Source organism: Centropristis striata, chromosome 1 (assembly GCF_030273125.1).
Source record: "Centropristis striata isolate RG_2023a ecotype Rhode Island chromosome 1, C.striata_1.0, whole genome shotgun sequence".
Classification (NCBI taxonomy): domain Eukaryota; kingdom Metazoa; phylum Chordata; class Actinopteri; order Perciformes; family Serranidae; genus Centropristis; species Centropristis striata.
In genome coordinates, this window is record NC_081517.1 from 41,786,286 (window position 1) to 41,808,561 (window position 22,276).

A 22,276-nucleotide genomic window follows, 5' to 3' on the forward strand; every position below is an offset into this window, starting at 1 on the left:
CAGTTCCCACAATGCACCAAGCCTAAACTGTTTCAAGGAGTGAAGAAGGGAAATCAGAAATAAAAGCCAAGCAAAAAGCTCAGAATTCCTTCAACATAAACCAAACATGTTTATATTACTATCACGCTTGAGACTCCACTAACTTGTTAATAATTAAAAATCAGGCCCCACTATGAGACGGATTCTCTCATATTCCTGTCAAACAATATTTGACAAATTTAAAAATCGAATTTAAAAATCTACAATTTAATAACAACTCAGCATAAAAAATCTGCCGAGGAAGATCATGTGATGTGAACACGTGGCAAACTCCAGTTCTGAAAAGTCTATGGGGAACTGCCTAAAACTTGCATTTTTTCTAATGGCCTCCAGGGGGCGACTCCACTGGCTTCAAAAAGAACTCTGACTGTAAAGAAGTCTATTAGAAAATCTTCTTCTCACTTGAAGTGTTAGAATTTCCTAATGAGTTCATGGTCTCAATCACTAATTTCAAGTCTTCTTAAATACAGCATGATGTCATTTTGTAGATTATGGTCCCATTTAGAGTACAATAGACATTAAAGCAGCGTATGTGTTAGGAAGTGGTAATTTTGTGACTGACTGCTCACTTCCATGATGCTCTGTATGTTTTGATCTTAGACACTTTCACAGTGTGTTTTCAGTTTATGAAAGTGATTTGTAGGATTTTGGTTATCTAAAAATGTATTTTTAAGCATTTAGTACTTTTAGTACTTAAAGACACTCTATGGTGTTGGCTGTTCATTTTGAATAACAGATGAATATTGCAAACTGAGCAAGCTAGCTATAGCTATTTCTTCCTTCCCTTTTCAACTTGCCATCCAAATATGGTTAGTACTGGCTCCAAAGATATACAGTCTATGGATATGACTGAAAGCTCCAGAGAAGCTACAAATAGACCATGTGTTAAGATTGTTTTGTCAAGGCCAATAATAAATTTTCAATTTAAACCTTTAAACTTAAGCATTGACTACAAAACTCCACAAAGTGATCGGAAAGTGTAAATGTAAATATGAAAATCTACAATTCCAAACAACCTGGCAAACTCCAGCTTTTGAAAAACATAATTCGATATGATTGAAAGCTCCAGAGCAGCTACAAAATGAACCTAGTGGTGAGACTTTGTGAGGCATGTGAGGGTGGAGGTGCAGCTCATTCTGTCCAAACATAATTTTTGGTCACATAGCATCTTTAATACCACCATTATAATAATTAGGATATCAAAAGTATCGAGTATACATACATCATTTGCATTGCGGTACACAAATCTGAGCTGATTTATGTTTTTATATCTTTCATTCGTTGTTCTCAGGATCAACTTTTATTGTCTCGACATTGTGCTGATACATTGAATCGTCCTGAAGAACTTGACGCTATTTCAGGAAGGAGAACATTTAATTGGACATGTATTGTTAAGTAATATAAAAAGTTTTTTGATATTTCCAAATGTAACTTGAATCCTATAGTCTACTACTTTCCAATACCAATAGTCAAGAATCTTGATATAAGCCAAACTAGAGTCCATGTCACCAAAAATCAAAGTACTTCAGGTAGGTTTCTTCACCTACAGTGGTCTTGATATTCTGTAGTTTTTCTTCTCTTTTTTGCAGTAAAGTTCTTGAAGCTGTGGGAACAGTCTCTTGAAGCCATGCCTGTTTTTGTTAACAGTCCCAGTAAATGGATTCTCAGGAGTCTGAAGATGTATGTGCGTGTTCATGTTTATGTGTGTGTGTGTGTGTGTGTGTGTGTGTGTGTGTGTGTGTATTGGTTGAGGAAAGTGAGGGTCAAAATGGTGAAACACCTCACTTCCTGGTGCCTCCACCACCTTTCATGGTCTCAGTCTGTGCTGCCTGTCAGACGCTGGTGATGGAGGCCAGGCAGTTCGATGACTTCTGGAGTTTCTCAGGCTGTGTGGTGGGGGGTTCTGGGATGGCGCGAAAGCTGAATGGCAGTCCGATACTACTGGTGCCGATGTGGCCCGGGCTCAGCGCTGGATTCTGCCGTCTATTGCTTTCCACTATGCTGGATGTGTTGGATGCAAGGCTTTCACGCGTCCTGCACAAGAAACAACAGAAAGTCAACTGTTGGCTTTCAAAATACACAGAAAAATCGCACATTGTGTTTTGTTAAAATGATTATTGGCTAGAAGAAAGAATACCACCAATGCCAATAAATTCAAAGTGAACTTGCAGTGGACCAAAAGATGATAAATTGAAGCTCAACATCCGTAGAGCGCTTACATTGATATTTAACACAAGATCTTTAGATGATTCCCTTAAAAACTTTTGCCTTTCGCTTTAACAAATTCTTCACCACTGTTATGTTGGTCAACTCTCCTTACTCTCGTGATGTGATAAGCAAAATCCGACTCCTGCTACTCTAAGTATTGATAACACGCTTTGTTGTTACACGAAAATCAATATATGGTTGCAGCTGTTTATATAAAGTTGAAACCATTCATCTCATATTGTTATTCATAAACCAACCAAGTTAATATTATTGTATACTTGTTATATTGGTCAGCCGACATTATCGGTGAATATTGGCCTATCATGAAATCTGCCTTTCTCTGTCACCTAAAGATGGCTGAAAAGCAATAGCAAACAGGCAGTAATGTGTGTGGAACAACTTCTCGAAAGATGGTTATGTAATCAACAATGTGACATTGCATGTACAGTGTTTAATAATGTGTAATAATGTCAAATATGCTTTAACAAGAGTTATTTGTTTAAGAAAGCAATCTTCTGAGTTGAATACTGAAAATGAGTTCAAAGAAAAGTTCTATTTTTATTCCAGCTCAAAACTTCATTACATCTGCCACCATATCGGTATTCAGTAAATATTTCCCATATAAAATCAGTTTTGCTGTCAACCTTAAAAATCCTATATCATTCTCAGAAATGTTACTTGAATTGTTAAAGCAGGAAATTGGTCCTTTTTACTTTTTTACCAACATTTAATCTGAATAAAAAGCACCATTGGAACAAGTCACTAAGAGTTGCTCATTCACTATAAATATAGACATAAACCTCAATGTCCACTTTCTTAGGTACTCCTGTTCAGCAAATGGAGTCCAACCTCAGTAATGAACATATAATTGAATTGACACATTCACAACAAAACATTATGAGCTTCTCAAACATAGATGTTATATTGGATTGATTCCACAGGTGAATCTAATAAAGTGGCCACTTAATGTAGACACAAAGTCAAGACCTGAATTTATATTGTTAATGCAACTACAACTAAGCCAACTCCATGCGCTGAAAAACACTATGAGAGCTGAATGCTCTAAAATGTGGACTTTGATTTCCAGCCTCTTTCAAAATAAAAAGGTTATTTGACCATAGAGCAATCAGTTACCACCACCTTACATTTAGCTTTAAAAAAGATTTAGCATAAAAAATTGAGTGCCTTTAACTTTGACACAGCAACAACACAGCAACAACAGGTTTGAGAGCAATCCAGACATTTGGGAATATTTTAGATCCCACTGTGTTCTGCCGGAGGAATAATATATATACCTAATGCTTGTTTAGAGCAAACTGTTTGATTAGTGTTAGATAAGGAAACACATTCAGAACAGGTTTTTTTAGCACTTACCTGGGGGAGTTGAATCCACTGTCCACCGTGACACTGCTGCTGTCCATGCTGTCCAAACGGGCAGAGTGGGCCGACTTCTGGCTGCTGCTGTTCTCCGTTTCCTTGGGGCTGAGTAAGGTCAGATTGGTCTCCAGTTTCCGCTGCAGATCATGATCCTTCTCCCGCTCCAGTAGCCACTGCATGGTTCCCTCCCCACCACCACCACTGCCTCCACCGTTGCCACCCACTTCCCCGTTGTCTTTATTGTCCTCTGGCGTTGCCAACTCTTTGTGCGAGTCCTCCTCTGCCTCCTCCTCTTCCTCATCATCTGATACATTATAATAGTCAAAGGAGGCGGAGGGGACTGTTGGCTCTATGCAGCCCTGTAAAACTGCCGGTGACGCTGAGGAAGTGGCTGAATTGGAAGGCTGCTGGGGCTCAGGATTGTCTAGGGCCTCTGTTGATTTGGCATGTGAGGCTTTCCGCAATGTGCCGGACTTGGTGTAGCTGCTGTCCACGTAGCCTGTGGACAAGGCATTGTGTGGAGGTTTGAACAAAGTGTCCTTGCTGAAGATCTCTTTCCTCTTGATCACCATACCGCCTCCTCCCCCTCCGGGATCTACATTGTGTTGGTGTGGCGTCAAACGGGCATTTTGCACCGGCTCCGGCGTCTGGCTTGGCGTCAGTCGCACTGAGCCGTTCTGTCCCTTTGCTGCCGACAAGTCCTCTTTGTACTCCATCGTGTGAGGAGAAGTGAGGTGAGGCGTTTGTCGGTCAGCCGGAGAGCCCTTTCGGAGTCCCCCTGATGAGGTTAATGTGTCATATTCTGATTTTGCCTGAGGCGAAGGGGCAGTTAGGATTGTTTCATTTGACGTATTGCACTGGAAGTACTCATCTGTTGAGGGCTTTGGAGAAAGTCCCATTAGCTCATTGTACGATGGCAAGCTGTCTCTGCTTTTGTTCCTCTCCATCGTACTGCGGATCCTTGACTCGTCCAAACTCCCTTTCCCCAAATCAGGCACATTAAAGTCAGAGTGGAACTTAGCAGCAGAGAACATGATCCTTGAGTAGTGGGAGGACTTCTGCGTGGCACGCAGGGTGCCGTCATCAGTGTAGTAATGACTACGCTCCTCCAGAGTCGGTTCAAAGTCTTCTGGCGCCCCCAGTGACGGACCCTTGAGGGAGTTGTCCATGGACCGAGAGCGTTCCTTAGCTTGATCTGACCTCTCGTGGCGCGACTTCCTGTCCTGATTGTGACTGTGACTTCTTTGCACTCTGGACTGGCATGTCCCACGCGATGGCTCAGGGAAGGGCATCTCTGTCCGTCTCTTGGCTAGCTCCCCAGACACGTCCCACTCAGGGGTAACAGGGCAGTACGATTCAGTAATGTTGGGGTTGCTATGGACCAGGTATGTTGCGCCTCCACTTCGCCTGCGCTCCAAGGTGTACATGGCCTCCCGAGGCGAGCGAACTAACGAGTGGCTAAAGAAGCGGTAATCCCTTTCCATGAACAAAAGGTCCCAGTTTGAACCCTCAGACGGGTCTCCCCTGGAGGTTCGGGGCTTGCTGTGTGAGCGGGACTTCCCGTGTGGGGCCCTCCTGTGGCCCCTCCCCCTCCTGCTGCGTGCACTGTGCTGGGCTGAAGACCCCGCCTTGTTCTTCTGTGTACGCTCTTCCTCCAGCCTCTTCATCACAGCCGTGTGCCTTGCCACATTCTCCACTGTTAGGTCAGGGTTGATTCGGCGGATTATCTCCATCTCCACCTCACGGGGAATGGGCGTGGTTGGCACTTCCTCATCACGAAGAGGCCACTCCTCAGGTGGAAACTGGGCTGAGAAGGTGCCCAGTTGCCTCATTTTGTCCTTCTTGAAACTCAGCCTAAAGAGCCTGAGACCGAACCTTTTGGATTGCTTCTCGCCACTTCCACTGCCACCACTTCCTTCTTTCTTTTTGGTCAGAGTGTCAGTTTTATAAGGGAAAGAAGTGATGGTTTTACTCTTATCAGCGGGTTCTTGAGGCGGCGGTTGCTGGGCAGGAGGGGAAGTGGGAAGAGGGGGATAAGGGTATGAAGGCGGTTCTCCTCGGTGCTCCTTGGCAGACGTGCTTGGTGGAGGTTCCCCGCCGTTGTGATCCTTGGGCGGCTTACTTTGATAAGAATCTCCCCTGTGCTCCTTTGGTGACTTACTACTGTGAAGTCTGGACGAGTCTTCGCGATGAGAGTTGTGTGAGTCATTGTGATTCTTGCGAGGAGGCCTCTCTCTCAGGCAGCCAGGTGTGGATGGTGTAGCGTTGCCAGCCTGAGGCGAAGTGCATTGCTGAGGTTGCTGCTGCTGCTGCTGCTGTTGTTGCTGCTGCTGCTGCTGCTGCTGCTGTGACTGTTGAGGTTGGCGCTCTTGCAGCCGATCATCCAGGTGATACCACTTGTTGTTGGTTCTGATGAGGGAAGGAGTGATAAAGTAGGTCTGGGGGGTGACAATGAAGTAGCCCTCTGGAGTTGGGTAGATCTTCCTCTCTCGCACCAGCATGTTCAGGGTATGTCGCAGAACCTCTGAGCTGGGTGTAGGCACGCCTGCAGGAAACACAAATCGGACAAAGTGCTTTTTAAACTTGAGTTTAAAATGTATTTGAATGAACATTTTGTTGGACCATAGGTGCAATTTGGAGATGGTAAAATAATCCTAGATGAAGAAAAAAAAACCTGAGATCTGCCATTAGAAAATTAAAAAACTCCAGCTTGTCAAAGAGAGATAAGACAACAACATAAAGCTAGCTTGAGGGCTATTTTAATATGAATAAAATGTGGTACTTCTATGATGTTTAACAATTAAAATGTAAAGCAGACATATATAATCTCACCAGAGGCATATTGAATATTTAAAAAATAGTATTGAAAAATGGGCAGGGTGAGGATGATGTAAGGTATTTCTTTTTTTAAGAGCATGACTGAAACAATAACCAAAGCTACCACATCTTTCATGGATGCAGCATTCCATCATGTAGAGATATTGCGTTTTATTCACAGTTTTTAAGCTAAGCTTAACATATTTAGTCTGATTGGTAACATGATCTTACTAGAATTTAACCTAAACTGAAGTTGGTTTAAATTTTGCTATACACCACATTAATGTATGAACATGAATCTGCACTGACAGAGTCAGTGGTGGCTACATCAGATTTTTGACACCAATTTATTTAAAATTTCCTTACAATATTAACAATGAAAAACTAAATTGAATATTTTAAATATTTTTTTAACCCTCCAGAAAGTGATTAAAATTAATCTGGTTCTTTTTGCACCTTCTATACTTCTTTATCACATCAAATCAGCATTTATATCCCCAATTTTTTGTTCACCAACCTAACTTTGCTTAAATTGAACCCTACCACAGCTCACACAAATTGTCATGTATTTTAGGGATTATCCATGATTATATCTATGTGCCATAATACTGATAACAAAGCACAATCTAAGATTTACTCTGTATTCAAAAGCAAGTGGTACTTAATAAACCTAACTTTTCCATTCCCAGATGACTCCTAAATACATTAAATTAGTCACCTCAGGAGCTTAGTTTATATAAATTACCAATCAAAATTAGTTATTTTAAAACACCACTATTCATAACCTTTGTCTAGCATGGTCTTGTGTTGCCCGCCATTACATCACCCCTGTGTTATTTTTTTACACACACAAATGATGCAACCTATATGTCCAACCCCTTTCCACTGTGACATCATACCAAAGTAAATATTAATTTGAGGGACATGCTTACCAGTAATATTGACTGTCAACTTGTTTACACAGAGGTTAAACCAGGTTTAAAAAAAAAAAATACATTTTAGGCTTGTTTCAGCAACATTAACAGTAATCCTAGATTTAATTGTTTTAGAAATTTTCATAAAGAAGAAAATTACTCTATGATTAAAACACAGCATATATTCAAACTATTTAAATAAAAAATATTGTGAACATTTTTTCAACCATTTGAAGACAGTAAAAAACAGAGAAACATAGTTAAAAAAAAACAATCTTGAATGTGAGAACTGAACAAATTCTTGTTTCTGAAGGGAAGATAATAATTGAAAGAAAATTAATAAATTGTGAAAATTTTGCTAATTGCACGATGCCACCAAATTCGACTTTAACTGGTTGTTTTTTTTTTAAGTTAAACTGGTTGTCTTTCTTCAAACCAACATAATATCCACAATACAGAATCATAAATAATTTGTTCATAGACAGTTCCACAAAAATCAATATGTTTATTATTATCTAAAAAACAAACAAACAAACAAAAAAGGAGAGGAGCATAGCACAGGGAGCTGAGGTGTTTTTGTACATCGTAGGCCCATTTCACCAACATTTTAAGTAATGATGGACTTATTGTTTAAGTTTAAATCATTTTGTCTGTAAAATGTCGAACCATATATTACAGAGAAAAGCTGCAAATCCTCACAATCCTGAATCGATTATCAAAAAATGATCAAATACATCTTCTGTTGATTGACCAAATCGCTATGTTTCTGTTGAAACATTATGATCGTTGAGAAATCTCTCAATTCTCAACGAATAACTAAAATGTGTCAGAGCCCTGTGGTGAGATCAGTAGATATTTAAAGCCTAAATAGATCATGACTTTGCTCTTTGAACCTGGCTTCTATGTAAGACAAATTGAACTGCAGCAATTCAGAAGACATACCAGCTATATGTGCACACGTCTGTAATAATTTTAACCTTAGTATTAACAGTAACTGCTGATATTGTAACAACATATACCACATAATGCATTAAAGAATTTATTTATTGCATGCTTTAGTGCCACCACTTTTTTAAGAAGGGGCTCAGAGGGACGTACCTGGAAAGCTGGCAGTGAGGTGCTCCACCAGAGCCTCCTGGTTGACAGGCTTGTGGGCAGAGTTCATAGCAGAGATGGCCAGGCACAAGATCTCCCCCAGCGGGATGAACTGTGACTGGCTGATAGGTGACATACTGATCGGAGACACGTCACCTGCAGGAGGAGGAGGAGGAGGAGGAGGAGGAGGAGGCACAACTGTTAGATCATGAATGAACAGCCGGCGCAGCGTGTGAAGCTATGATGTAATGGTCAAACAGCAGCAGTTTGCATGCTGCCTGGAACAGCTCCACCCCTCCTCTCTGTGCTTCCTTTAGCCTCTCTTTCCTCCTGTTTCTCGTGGGTTAGCAAAGCGAGGCAGCTGCTGCAGCACCCGTAGCGTGAGATCACCTGAGTCTTTGCAAACCCTTCATTCACAGCATCTCACGGAAACAGAAAAGGAAGCTTACGCAATCAAACCCAACACATTTTAAAATGTAACATAACATAACTGACTTTAGCGCCACATTGAGAGCTTACACACAGACTGTTGCCTTTGTTGAATTAAGCTGGCTTTGCTGTCGGCTGTAGTGAGTAGTGAGATCATCCTACAACCAGACGGCCCGGTTTCAAGCCCCTCTGAGAGCAAACATCTGCCCTGCTGAAAGGTTGTAAAGCAGCACACTGAATCCATCGCTGCAGCATCTGTGCTGGAGCTGACCTCGTCCTCTGACCTAAATCTGGTGATCGATAGAGAATCACGCGATACAGTGTTGAAAATATACAATTAAATCCTCGATCTCTGATTCCTAACTTAATGTGTCTCCTGATTGCCACACATTGGATTAATGCAGCTTCATTGATCACTGTTTTTAAGTTTTGCTCTTATTTTATGACCCATGCTTCTTTTTCCTGAGCTGAAATCTGCGCAGGGCCCTGCCTCCTCACCACACACAGCTGAATGGTCAGTTAAGCAACACGATGACGTTATCTCTGCTTAGTATCACAGCCCCTTAAGCTTTATGTGGCTTTACGAGGCTTTACTCTGTTTTTTTTTTTTGTAAACATGAGAAAAGCTGGATCTGCCAGTGAATCGGTCAAAAAAATCCCCCTGTCCTGTGCTTTTATAGTATATTTATATTACAGTATAGTATGGGGATAGGTTTGTAGTATCTACAACCATGATTCCAAAAAGGTTGGGATGCTAGGTGAATAAAACAGAATGCATCAAATTCAGAATAAGTATATATATTTACAAAACTATGAGTTTTCCAGTTTGAGCATTAAATATCTTGTCTTTGTATTGTAATTAATTGAATGTAGGTTGCAAAGATTTTCTGTTTTCCTTACATTTTTCACAGCGTTCTAATTTCTTTGGAATCCGGGTTGTATGTTTTTCATTTTACAATGAAGAAAGAAAAACAGCAGAAAAATATGCAAATATTTATAATAACACTAGTTCATGCTTAGTCAGCCCAGAAGCCCTTTTGTAATCTCAACAAACACCAAAGATGAATCCGTCATAAAATTTGGCACAAAGGTGACTGAACTTTTGGGTATTCAGGAAAATATAAATTTTTTTATTATAAAAAAAAATGTAATTGGTGCAAAATTGCTGAATGTCCCTTTTAATAATATTATTTTTTACCATAAAATGTATTTGTACTTTTAAATATGGGTCAGTAAATGTAAGGGAGATGACAAAATGTGTCAGGAAGTAAAAAGATTACAGAGGCACACAAAAACACAGTTTTGAGTTTTAAATTAAGCCAAATGAGTGTCCAAAATCCCCTGTGATAAGAGGAAGCTGTAGATGAAATAATTAAAAATATTTCTCCTTCTCATTCTTTTTTAAATCTAATTTCATACATTTGAGAAGTAACGAAAAGGGGAAGTGACCAACATTTCCTACTTGATAGCACAAGCATTTTGTCCACTTTGAACTCTGCCCTTTGACCCCAAATCACACGGCTCTGCGTAAAGAAAGGGTGGAGCTTCTGCTAGTGGGAGTGTCAACTCCAGACTCACCTGGCGCACGATAACTTGGCGGGGACGGAGAGAAATGAGGAGCAGGAGGGGGAGGAAGATGCTGCTTCTGCACACGGATGTCTTTCTCACTACGGGAGAGATTGTGCTCCAGCGGGCGCTCGGTAAGCTCCGAGCTGGGCCAGGCCCGCCGCAGATTGCTGCTGCGGTTCTTCTTCATCGTGACCCCTTTACCAGGTGGCCTTCACCCCCGGGGGCTTCTGGGATAAGGTGGAGGGAGGGGTAGGTGGGTGTTGGAATGGGGAGAAGGGGGAAAGGAAGGAGGGAGGTAGGGAAGGAGGGGGTGTGCAGGGGGAGGTCGACCAACCTCAGGCTCAGTGCCTCCCCCGCATCAGTAAGAACGTCCCGCTAGAGCGATCACACACCAGACATGGCAGGAACCAGTGTGCACCTTCACACACATACACACGTCTCATTTACATCCACAAGCAAGCTACAAACGACTGTGTTCGCACTGTGGGTGGTTGTCATCGGCTGCTGGGCTCTCCCAGGCTGATCTGGAGCGATGGCAGCGGAGGTGCAGGTGATTGCGCGAGGCATCACCCTTTCATCGGCATCAGTCCCAGCCACCATTTGTAGCATCCCCATTTGCATGCGTAGGGAGGCACATTACGTAGCCGCTCTGATGTGGGAGGAGGGAGCAGGAGAGAGGTGGGGGGGCAGGGGTAGAGATGAGGGAAATGGGGCATTGGAAGCAAGGAGGACGGTGAGGAGAGATTTCAGTGGAGGTTTTGGGATCCGCTTGTTCCTTTTGAGTAGAAGGTAACAGGGGAAGGAAGGGAGGGGATGGATGGATGGTCAAATATTCAAAGCTTAAGAGGCCCAGTCTTCGACAATAGCTCAATTCACCACAGGAGTGCTCGGCCGATCCCCGGAAAACAAAAGAGCCCACTTAAAAAAAAAACAGAAATAAAAGCTCCATTCACCCTAATGGGCAGTGAAACCTCAATAGTATGCCAAGCACCGGAGACGCCACGTTCACCTCCATCTTTATCCGATCAAGCACAAGACCCCATCGTCCTTTCGACAACAGCACACCAGGAGAGGGTGGGGAGAAAAAAATGGAGAGCATAGAAATAAATAAATAAATTTCAAGAATAGATATCCACCGTTTCCCGCAATCCAACGGAAGAAGCTCCCGAGCCTATCGCCGTAGCATCCATTCATTAACAGGGGGGGATGCAAACTCCAGTCAACGGCAAATCTCTTTCAACGCTAATGCTGCAGCTGCTCCCAGCACCTCCAGGAAGGGTGTGTGAGTATGTGTGTGTGTGTATGTGTGTGTATGTGTATGTGTGTGTGTGTGAGAGAAAGTGTGTATGCGCGCATCCGCCTGCTGCGCGCGATTCTGCGTGAGCATGCATGCGTCTGTGTCTGGGTGATTGAGGCTGAGGGGAGGGGAGGAGAGGATGCAAGAGAGAGAGAGAGAGAGAGAGAGAGAGAGAGGGAGAGAACGAGGACATACATAAGGCAGAGTGGAGAGCAAATATCAACAGCTCGAAACACACAAGAAAAAAATAAAAATATTCAGCCCTCAGATGATGTCCGGGGAATAGCTCTGAATCTTTGGCTGAATTTCCATCCTCACCCTCCTTTCTCCCTTCTTCTCTCACCCTCTGCTCTTGAAGGATGAGGGGCCCCTTAAACCACCATTCGACCTCTTTTTTGTGTGTCTCACCTGCAGCTAAAGACTTGACATGGCCACAACCGAAGGGAGTCATTTTAAACGTGCTGATTTGTGTCTTTCTTATCAGTGCTTTACACCGGTTGACTCAGTAACTAACACTGTGTGGAGCTGTCAGTGGAACAGAAAAACCCCAAAGCTTCACCTTAATCACGTCCAGAGTGGCAGCTCCTGCTAGCTGCAGACTCCTGCTGACTCACATGTGTGGAGTGTGAATGGACAGTTGGAGGGACAGAATAAGGAGCAAAGTGAGAGGGCAGGACGGGCCACGGGTGGAGGGGAGGGGTGGGACGGTGTCACAACCAATCTGCTCCAGTTCACTGATACCAAAGAGAAAGAGGAGAGGAAGGGAAGGAGGGGTGAGGAGGAGGAGAAGGAGGAGGGAGAGCGACACCACGCCAGCCATTTTATTTCTCAGTAGTGCTGCAACAGCCTTTGTTGCCATGACGACGCAAGCCGATGATCTCATAGCTGTTACCTTTGAGTGCCGTTCCCTTAAAGAGCCAGTTACTCAAGATAGAAGCAGACAGACACCACATAGACAAGGAATGAACTGTCTGTTATATGGACAGAAAATACTCCTGCATCGATGCTGAAGATCTGACATCCTTCAACGTGCGTCTTACAACAACAACTACACAACACAATTACACTAACTGGGAGAAATACATGGCAAGATGTTGTAATAGTGGCAAGACGTTTCCTGAAAAATACATGTATCCACTGTATGATTTGTCTGAAAATTCTGCTGACTCCAAACGTGAGGCAATTACAGCTGGACATGCGACAATTTTGATGATTGATTCATTGTTTCAGTCTTTATTCAAGCAAAAATACTAGTAATAATAATAATTTGTAAGATTTTCCTTTAAGTAAATGTCTGCTAAGTCACTATCGCCAAATGAAATGACAAAGGAACCACTGATGAAAGCAGTATGGTTGGGCCAGTGTAAAAATGTTCAAACCAGTGATGCTAAGCCAAACACTGGACTAAACCGGTATAGCTACCGGATTTTACTGATTGGTGTCGCACTTGGCTCAGCAGCCATCTGAATTAGAGTCTAGCGACTCAAGTCTAATTGGTGGTTGTAATGCACCTTTAAGCTAGTTTACCAACCAACAATGAACAGAAGAATAAGAGACATTCCAGGAAGAAAATCACAAGCAGTGCACATTTGCTGACCATTTTCCCATAACCCAGCAATGGTAGATCTGCCTGAGAGGCTAGACGGAGCTAACAAAACACACATGCTCTTCAAATCGTGGTTGAAGCAGCGTACTATGTTTCCGATCTTTGCTAGCGATGCAAGTGAACAGATACTATGGACGAACTGTAAAGAAAAGCAATGATTAAAGACAAGAAACTTAAAAAAAGTGATAGTGAACACACCTGCAATTACTGCTTATTGCTAAAGGCATCATTAAAGAGAACAAAACAAAGACCTTCAAGATTGTAACTTTAAAATCCCCTGGTTCTCTTCTTAATAATTTGTGACGATTTAATACTTCGGGGTGTTGGAGTTAATACTTTGGGGTGTTGGAGACTATAATGGAAGATTTGGGCTATTGGAGACTATAATGGACATTTTTCAACACTTTCTTAAATCTGGCAGACAAAAAGATGAATCATTTATTTGAGAAAATAATCTGAAAATGTATTGATAATAAAAAAAAATCAAATTTAATGTTTGTATTATTGAAGCAGGCCTTCGTAGTTTTGACGGCACATTCTCAGAGCCGATGAACTTTAAAATTACATTTTTAACTCACATGGCTGTTCATCTGACAAAACACTGAGAAATGTTCTACTAGTGCCTAGTGAACTGAACTGAGGCAAAAAAAGGTCGTGCTTTAAGTTAACTGCTAATGCCAGCATGCTAACATGCTCAAAATGGAAAAACTAGCATGTTATTAATCAGCAGGTATCACATTTACCATGTTCACCATCTTAGCTAGTGTTTTAGCATGCTAATACTCGCTAAATATCACTTAACATAAAGCTGAGTTTTTACATACAAAGGTATTTTTTAATGTAGCTTTTTCTACTAATTTAGCCTTTCACCCAAACGCCAACTGCGTTTTACGCCACTGAAGCTAATGTAAAACACCACTATTAAGATTTTTTGGTTTGTGATGTTAGAGTGTGCACCATGGCATAGTACCATCCTGCTGTTTAAGAGAGTGTTTCTGAGCTGTCAGGCAGTAAAGGATTTGTGGCCTGCTACAACTCCATCCAACTTCCCTGCAAACAGGGCCATTTCTGCCGGTGGTCTGCCCTCCAGTGGAACATTTATGACAACACATGTCTTTTTCACAGTAAGCTCTCAAGGCCAGACACAGAATAAAGAGACAAAAGAAGTTTTGCCACAGGAGCCTACATAACACATCTGACATTAAGATATACGGCACACAAATCTGTGCCGTGTTAAACATTTCCCCCAATTCTCTGCAGAGACCCTCCCTTTCCTTCCAGTGGAGACCTCAGCTGTAGCAGGGAATGCAGTGCCATAGTGTTTTCCTGAACAAATGCTCCACTTTTCCTTCCTAAAGAGCACACACTCCTCCCAGTCCATTGTTTATATCCTGCTAACGGATACAAAGTCCCTCAGTTAATCAGATTGAATTGTCAGTATTAAAAAACACTTTGTTTCCACACAGCTGAAAATCCACAACTTGTGTCTAAACGTTGTAATCCCGCTACTTTTTGGCTTGCGGTCCTAATCGAACATTCTCAGCCAGTTTGGGGGATAATCTGCATTATGTAAACATGAAGCAATCATATGAGTAAATGCACCACTTTATATGTGTAAACAATTGACATAAAAATGCATTTCACAATAGCTCATGACTTCAGCCTTCTAAAACTTAACCTAAAAACATTATCCTATCATCTTGCAAGTATACATTTAGCCAGATGCTGACCTTCTTCACATGCAGTTAATGGAAAGCCTATGATGATTATTTGTCTGAACTTTGTTTGAACTTGTCTCGCTAACTCAACTCTTGACAGTACAGCTGAGAAAATGAGTCACACAGAAACTCGCAGCTCATACTAAAAAAATCAACACTGCAATTGTTTTTATCTGTAAACGTCTGTCGTTACTTTTGGAGAGTTAGAGCTGGTTAACGTGTTGTCAAAGAGGCAAAATGGTTAAAATTTAACTCCTGGTTGAATTCATATGAGCTTACTATGAAATTAAAGATTGATTTTGCTGCACAACAAAGCGGTGGCCATATCCCCCTGCACTATTACATGCATCACAATGACACAAATAATTATATTTCACCATTGGTCCTGTATTGAGTTAGTTTCTCTCTCTCTCTCTCTCTCTCTCTCTCTCTGTCGGAAAACCTCTAACACACAAAATATATCTGTATCTCATCTCTACGTGGACCAGCAGCATATAAGCTCTGTTGGTTTTGGCATTATAGAGTCTGGTGAGTTATTAGCTATAAGACAAACATTCCACAGCTTATCAGTGTTTGCTTTAGTAGTGTCAGCAAGGTATATGTCACTTTTTCTCACAGAAAAAAAAAGCTGCAACACAAAATCACAGTCTTTCTTAAGGTTTACCTTTGGACTATTGAAGCTTTTCAATTCAATACAATCAATGTGTAGCAGCTCAAGGTAGAAATCTGATAGCATGGACGGTGCTGTTGAGGGGTTTGAACACTAAATACACACTAAAATTTACAGTTCAATTTGCAGTGTGAGATCAGTGCTGAATCATAGCAGAAGGGGTGACAGGACGACTTGAGACAAACGAGTTGTTTAATTCAAAACTTGGAGTTAAAAGAATATCTGTAAATGTATTTGCAGATACTGTACAGTAGAGTTACCTATTTACACAGTGCAGCTATACGATGCTAATGGTAGATACCGAAAAAACAGCAGTGTGTGATACCGATGCACACAAGACATGAACTATGCTCTCATCAGTCAAAGTACGGGGTTTGTGTGACCCGCCTGTACTCAGCTGACCTTTGCATTACTTATATTAGATCATTTTCTTTAAGTGAAAGTGTCCGTATTGAAGAGATGGGAGTGAACATAGGCTGGCATTTTTGAGCTGGAATGAAAATTTTATACTGATATTACTATGTAAAGGTAATGAGGAGACTGTTTTTTAAATGAATCATCCAATTAGAGAAATGAATACTGAGAGAATGAGGGGTAAATAAATATAAAATAGCATAATGTCAGCATCAGCCAACTTGTTTTCATAATCGTTGGAAAACAATAGCATTTATTTAAATTATGATGTTAACTGCCCAGCCCTGCAAAACTTTATATTAGACATGGTTTTGCAAAGGTACAAGGAGTTTGTCTGCTTTATACAATGATCAATATATCACATTTTTAAAAATTCTGACTTTTTTCTGTTTTCTCTGCTACAGTTTACAGTTTAGAAACAGTAGCGCTGGACTTGATGGTCTAGAAAATAGATATATCAAATTAGCTGTCAATGTTCATATGTGTCCTCTTGCAGATCTGTTCAATCTATCATTTTCAACAACAGAATTACCTATCATCTGGAAACTGGCACGAATCACACTGCTCCATAAAGCAGGTGATGTTCTTGACTGTAATTATGATAGACCTATATCTATTATTTGTTCAAGTGCAAAAATCTTTGAAAAACTGGTCCATTCTCAATTTACAGATTATCTCAAGATTAATAATATTCTATCACCCGCTCAATCTGGCTTCAGATCCAATCATTCAACAACCACTGCATTGCTAAAAATTACAGGCAATGGAGAAGTCACAGGTTTAATATTTATTGACTTAACCAAAGTGTTTGATTTTGTTGACCGTTATTTGTTATTAGATAAACTAAATATTTATAATATAGATCTATCTAAGAATGCAATTTTATGGTTTAGTTCGTTTCTCCACAAAAGAGAAACAATGTGTTGTATTATATGGCAATTTTCTACAGGTTCTACATTGGGACCCCTCCTTTTTCTATATAAGTAAATGATTTACCATCCATCTTCACTAATTCCTCTGTTCAACTGTATGCCGATGACACGGTCATCTATACATCAAAATCTGACCCATCGGAAGTGCAGGCCATCCTTCAATCTGACTTTAATAGACTCGAAGACTGGCTCTCGTGCAACAAATAACTTCTCAATAAAAACAAATCTGTCACTATGATCTTTGGTTCTAACTCGAAATTGAAATCTATATCAAGCTCACTGTCTATATCCTGTAAAGATGGCACACTTCTGCAGAAGGTCGATAAAGGTGTATGGATGGGTCCCACCTTGTCATTCAATACACATATTAAAAGTATTTTACGTAAAGTGAATTGTTGGATTAATATGTTATACAGGTCCAGAAAATGTTTTACTAATCTTGTCAGAAAGAGACTTGTTGTGCAACTGATCCTTCCGATATTTGTATTTATTGTGATGTCGTGTACATTTCTTCTTCTAAACGTGTTTTAGCTCCTCTTAACAAAGTGTACGATAAAAACTGCAGATTTATACTTGACTGTCCTTATCATACTCACCATTTTCGAACTCAACAACAGATACACTGGTTCCAATTTATATTTAAATGTATTTACTTTAATTACCCGCCTTATCTAAAACAGTATTTTGTGCAACTTACATCCAACTATCAAACCAGGCAATCTACTTATCCCTACTTTTCAGTGCCTCACAATAGGAAATCAATAGGTACAAAAGCATTAATGTTCAAAGGAGCAAACGACTGGAACCATTTACCTGTTGGTATTAGATCATCGCAATCACTAATCTGTTTTAATCAAGTCCTATCCTCTTATTTTGAAACATCTTGCTCATGCTTTCATTAACTCTGTCACCATATTTCATCTAATATTTGTTCAAACTCTGGTTGCAATTTCATTGCAAGTGATTTTTGAATATGTCTGTCTTGTCTGTTTTTATTTTATTGTCTGTATAGTATTGTATTGTTTCCTTTAATTGTATTGTGCTGAGTTGTGTTATGTCTTGATGTTTTGTTACGACAACTCAAGGGGCTTATCCTACGAAAATAAACAACTTCAAATATATAATATACAGTTTGATGCTGCTTCCCAACAGATGTGACAATCGAAACTGAGGATCTATTGTGAGACAGACATATCTAAGGTAAGCTATGACATGCTGCACACCTCTCTCAATTGCACGGCGTGCACACACACACACACACACACGCGCACACACACACACACTCAGATATGAAAGCTTGTGAGGACACTATGATGGGTGCAGCGGTTAGACTTGCTGACAATACCTCACATTGTCCAAACCTGTCCCAGCACATACATGAGTTATAGCCTTGTCAGAAGAAGATGAGTGCGAGTGTGGGAATGTTGAACTGGAGTAGAACTGGGCCCAAGTCCTGTCTCCTCTTTCTGAATGAGTAAATCTGCCTGATATGAAGCAGCTGAGGTTATAAGGTGAGATGCTGCCTAAACTCCTCACTCCGACTAGCTGCGACTAGTTTAATGCAAACTGTCTTGACTCATAAGGGGGTAGGATATCCTATAAAAACCTTGAGGGAAAGTTTTTTTTCACTAGAAAGTCATATTGGGTTGATTGCCAATCAACAGCATTTGCCAGCTGTTTAAGAGGTTGAAACAATAAAGCAACCAGCAGAGCTCTGAAGAGTAAAAGTCTTATAAATAAACTGAGAAACTACATGGGTGAAGAGAAGCAGTGGTCACAAGTTGAAACTGAACAAATCACAAAGATGTTACAGGTCTCTTGGGACGCGTTCAAATTGAGTAAATCTAGAAAAGTCTAAAGCCCCGTTTACACGAGGACGCTTGCGGGTAAAAACAACAAAATATTTTATCGGAAGTGCCTTTCGTTTAGACGGTGATGGCGTTTTTGGGGCTTAAAAACGCAAAAATCTGAAACCACCCTCCAAAGTGGAAAAGTTAAATAAACTCCGCCGTAGTGTGTCCGTCTACACTGCCAAGACGCAAAACTCTGCTCATGTCGCGTATGCGTTTACGTCACATACATGTGCCAGTACTGGGAAATAAACAAACATGGCGGATTCTACGCATGCGCGCAGACATGGCGGCGTTGTGTGATAGTTTATCACAGCGCTACCTAGCCACCTGGCATGCATACCCAATTGAATTCCACACACTTTTGCGTCACCGTATGCACGCAGATTTCCTCCCGAAAACGCTCGTCTAAAAGCGGAATAAAAAGTGAAGACGCGACGCCACTTTTGTGTCTTCTGTTCAGACCGTCATAATGTACACGGGGCCTAAATCTCAAGTCTTTTCAAAAATGCAGAATGCAGAATCTTTGAGTTTGTCAGCTATAGTGGCAGAATTGTTTTTTCATGCTTGGTTCTTTGTTACTTTAGCTACTAGTTTGCAGGTAAAGTAACAACAGTGCACTCATCCTACAAAACAAACCTCAAGCCATTGAGGACTAGGACTGGTTAACTGGGTACTCAATACCTTTAAAGTGGTGAATCTGGGAGAAAAAAGTTGCTTTTTTCCCACTTTTTTCTCGTAAATCTGCGATTTTTTTTCGCACAGATCTGCCACTTTAAATCTCTTAAATCTGCGACCTTTTTTCTTGTAGATTTGCCACTTTAATCTAGTAAATTTGCAACTTTTTTCTCAAAATATTACCTGAAGTTACCACATATAGTTCTTTGCCTGATAAAGGGTTAAGGGATCGACTGAAATAACATGAATAATAGTATTGAAACTTGTCCAGTCAAACAATACCTGTGGGATCCTGTTTGTACCCAGATCTAGAAAAAAGAGACCATTTGTATTGTATTTTAATTGCTTATGTCTAATTAAAGTAGTCTCACGTCAACAGCTCTGGATATACATACATGCAGTGTAAGAGGGAATACTGCTCAATGGTGTGCAGGTTAATATGGTCCACCAAACTTCAAAGTTTATATCACTTTATTTGTGTCATCCAGTCAACTGATTTTGACAGACTGTGGTTGGAGGCTAAGATTAGTCAGATTTAATTACATGTTATTGCAACGGCACACTATACTTATTGTTAACACTCTCAACTCTGTGAATGATTGCTTTTACTGCTAAATGATGTTTCTTTTTTTAAAACTAGTGGACGCATCTGCTATGATGGGCAAGTTTCTTATATTTTGGGGAGGGGGGACACAGGGGACAAACTCAAAATGTAGAAGATGAGCCTTTATATCTCACCACCCTTCCATCCCAGTAAAAACATGAAAGTAGCAGAGCACTCTCATTTTGACAAACTGCTAGAACGCGATTCATACACGCAACAATGCCTCCGGTAAAGTAGGTGGTGTCGGTATGTAGACCTCAAAAGCAACGGATGCAATCTGCCATTAAATAGAAAATAAGATAAAGGAACTATGCACAGTTGAAGCAGAAAGTGTCAAGACATCTCCCCTATAATTGACTGCAGAAAGGGAAAACACATAAAAATGAATATAGGGCTTGGCGATATGGCCAAAATCTTCTATCCCAATCTCTGTAATTTCATATGTTGATAATGGTGTATATCACGATATTGCATGTTTTCTAGTAATTCAATAAATAAATAGTCTATATGAAATAACAACGTAGTACAGCCTATTTTTGTAAACTCCTTTGTCACAATAGAAACTTTATAAAAGGCTATGATAGACTAAGATTTTTAAGATAAGATATTTTTGTATACATTTTGTACCATTCCGCCCAGCTGTACACAATTCAGAGATGATACTTGAGATGCAAATAAAAACAAAAAAAACAAACCTAAGTCCTTGCATCCATGTAGAATAAAATATAATGCAGAGCATGGACTCTGATGTAATGGACTGCCTGTGCAACTTTACATCCTACAGTTGAATGCAATTGCATGATTTGCATGCATCTTAACACACCCACCTATGCACTTGATGTCAAAGCCTTGTGGTGGCTGTAGAGTCCTTCTGGTCCATCCGTTTCTGAGGACCTGGAGGTGAACTTCTTTGCCCTGTATCAGCAGCACGCGCTCATCTATCCAGCCGAGGAAGAAGATCTCAGAGAGCGCGTGTGTCAGCGCCTTGTTCCAGAAATGCTGCATGTTCACGGCTTTGAAATTAGCGAATACCTCGTAGCCTGTGCGATGCTGTAACTGGAACTTTACAGAGAGCACGGCCGGTGACGATGACGGTAATGGGGGGTCCTCTTCATCTTCTCTGCGAAGCTGCGACAGCACCAGGGCCATAGAGTGCGGAGCGACCTGAAGGAACTTCTCCATGCTGCTTCAGTCAAAGTTAATCCGCATGGAAATCTAAGAAAACTACTTCTTCACCGTGGGACGTTGTTTACACCGCTCATGTCTTCCGTTTCTATCCAAAAACGGCCTGATAAGCTTGACTGGTTCAGACATATTGAAGAAGTTGACAACAGAGTAAAATTAAACACGCTGCGCTGATCCAGAGTCTGCAGCACAGTGTTACAAAGGCAGGTGCTCCATGTAAAATCAGGGAAATAAGCAACCTGACACGCCGTCCGCTGCAGCCAACTAACCCCAACTGTCAAAGAGTATTAAAGACTATTTTCAGCGACGAAAGAGGCGAGGACTTGTGCTGCGTTCAAGGGCCACACGTAAACTCCTATTTTAAACGTTGAAGGACCACCAGTCAGCCTTTTGTTCAAAAAAACTGTTTACCAGTTTTAAGATGATATAATTATTTACGATAACAATAGTCAATTTAGTGTCTGAAAAATGGAAAACACCTGCATTATTCAATGCAATATCAACTTGAATTTTAACTTTATTGTCATCTAAGATACATTTGTGTTGTTACAAGGTAACTTACATACAAAACATAATAAAATAATGATAAAATACATTCAAAAATATGTATAATGTGCTAAAAACACACACACACACACACACACACACACACACACACACTCAAAAAGCTACCATAGTCAACATCAATAAAGAAGGTTAACAAATGTACCTTAAAACACTATTTATTACTATTTATTATTATTATTATTATTATTATTATTATTATTATTTATTGCCTTGGTTGTGAATTGCATGATGTACAGGTGTGTTTCTGGTATGTTCTGATTTTTTATTGGTATGAATCAAGGGACATAAAGATGTTTCATGTATAGGT

General features: G+C 40.7%; 2 protein-coding genes across 4 annotated transcripts in view; one reads left to right on the forward strand and one right to left on the reverse strand.

Annotated features, from left to right (window-relative positions):
* The window catches only part of pcm1 (pericentriolar material 1), an 88,629-nt gene that overhangs the window by 3,160 nt on the left and 63,193 nt on the right, over nucleotides 1–22,276 (forward strand). For both annotated transcript variants that reach the window (XM_059342660.1, XM_059342644.1), the window contains exon 2: nucleotides 18,238–18,285. The gene's annotated coding sequence lies outside the window, so the exon portion shown is untranslated. The remainder of the gene's footprint in view (nucleotides 1–18,237; nucleotides 18,286–22,276) is intronic.
* stox2a (storkhead box 2a) lies at nucleotides 1,190–21,714 on the reverse strand. 2 transcript variants are annotated; one of them, XM_059342709.1, is made up of 4 exons: nucleotides 21,045–21,714; nucleotides 8,454–8,606; nucleotides 3,622–6,169; nucleotides 1,190–2,073 (listed from the first exon to the last, which is right to left on the reverse strand). In XM_059342709.1, the coding sequence occupies exons 1-4, from the start codon at nucleotides 21,397–21,399 to the stop codon at nucleotides 1,872–1,874; spliced, it is 3,258 nt and encodes a 1,085-aa protein (XP_059198692.1). In that variant the 5' UTR covers nucleotides 21,400–21,714; the 3' UTR covers nucleotides 1,190–1,871. The 2 variants fall into 2 exon arrangements, with proteins under 2 accessions (XP_059198692.1, XP_059198700.1); XM_059342717.1 differs by lacking the exon at nucleotides 21,045–21,714 and adding an exon at nucleotides 10,458–11,735.

Bases quoted from the DNA above. Each gene is read 5' to 3' on its own strand.
- stox2a (XM_059342709.1), bottom strand. From the start codon at position 21,399: ATGGAGAAGTTCCTTCAGGTCGCTCCGCACTCTATGGCCCTGGTGCTG. The intron at 6,170-8,453 runs GTACGTCCCTCT...TGTTTCCTGCAG, and splicing joins CCTCACTGCCAGCTTTCCAG to GCGTGCCTACACCCAGCTCA. The intron at 2,074-3,621 runs GTAAGTGCTAAA...TTTCTTGTGCAG, and splicing joins AGTGGATTCAACTCCCCCAG to GACGCGTGAAAGCCTTGCAT.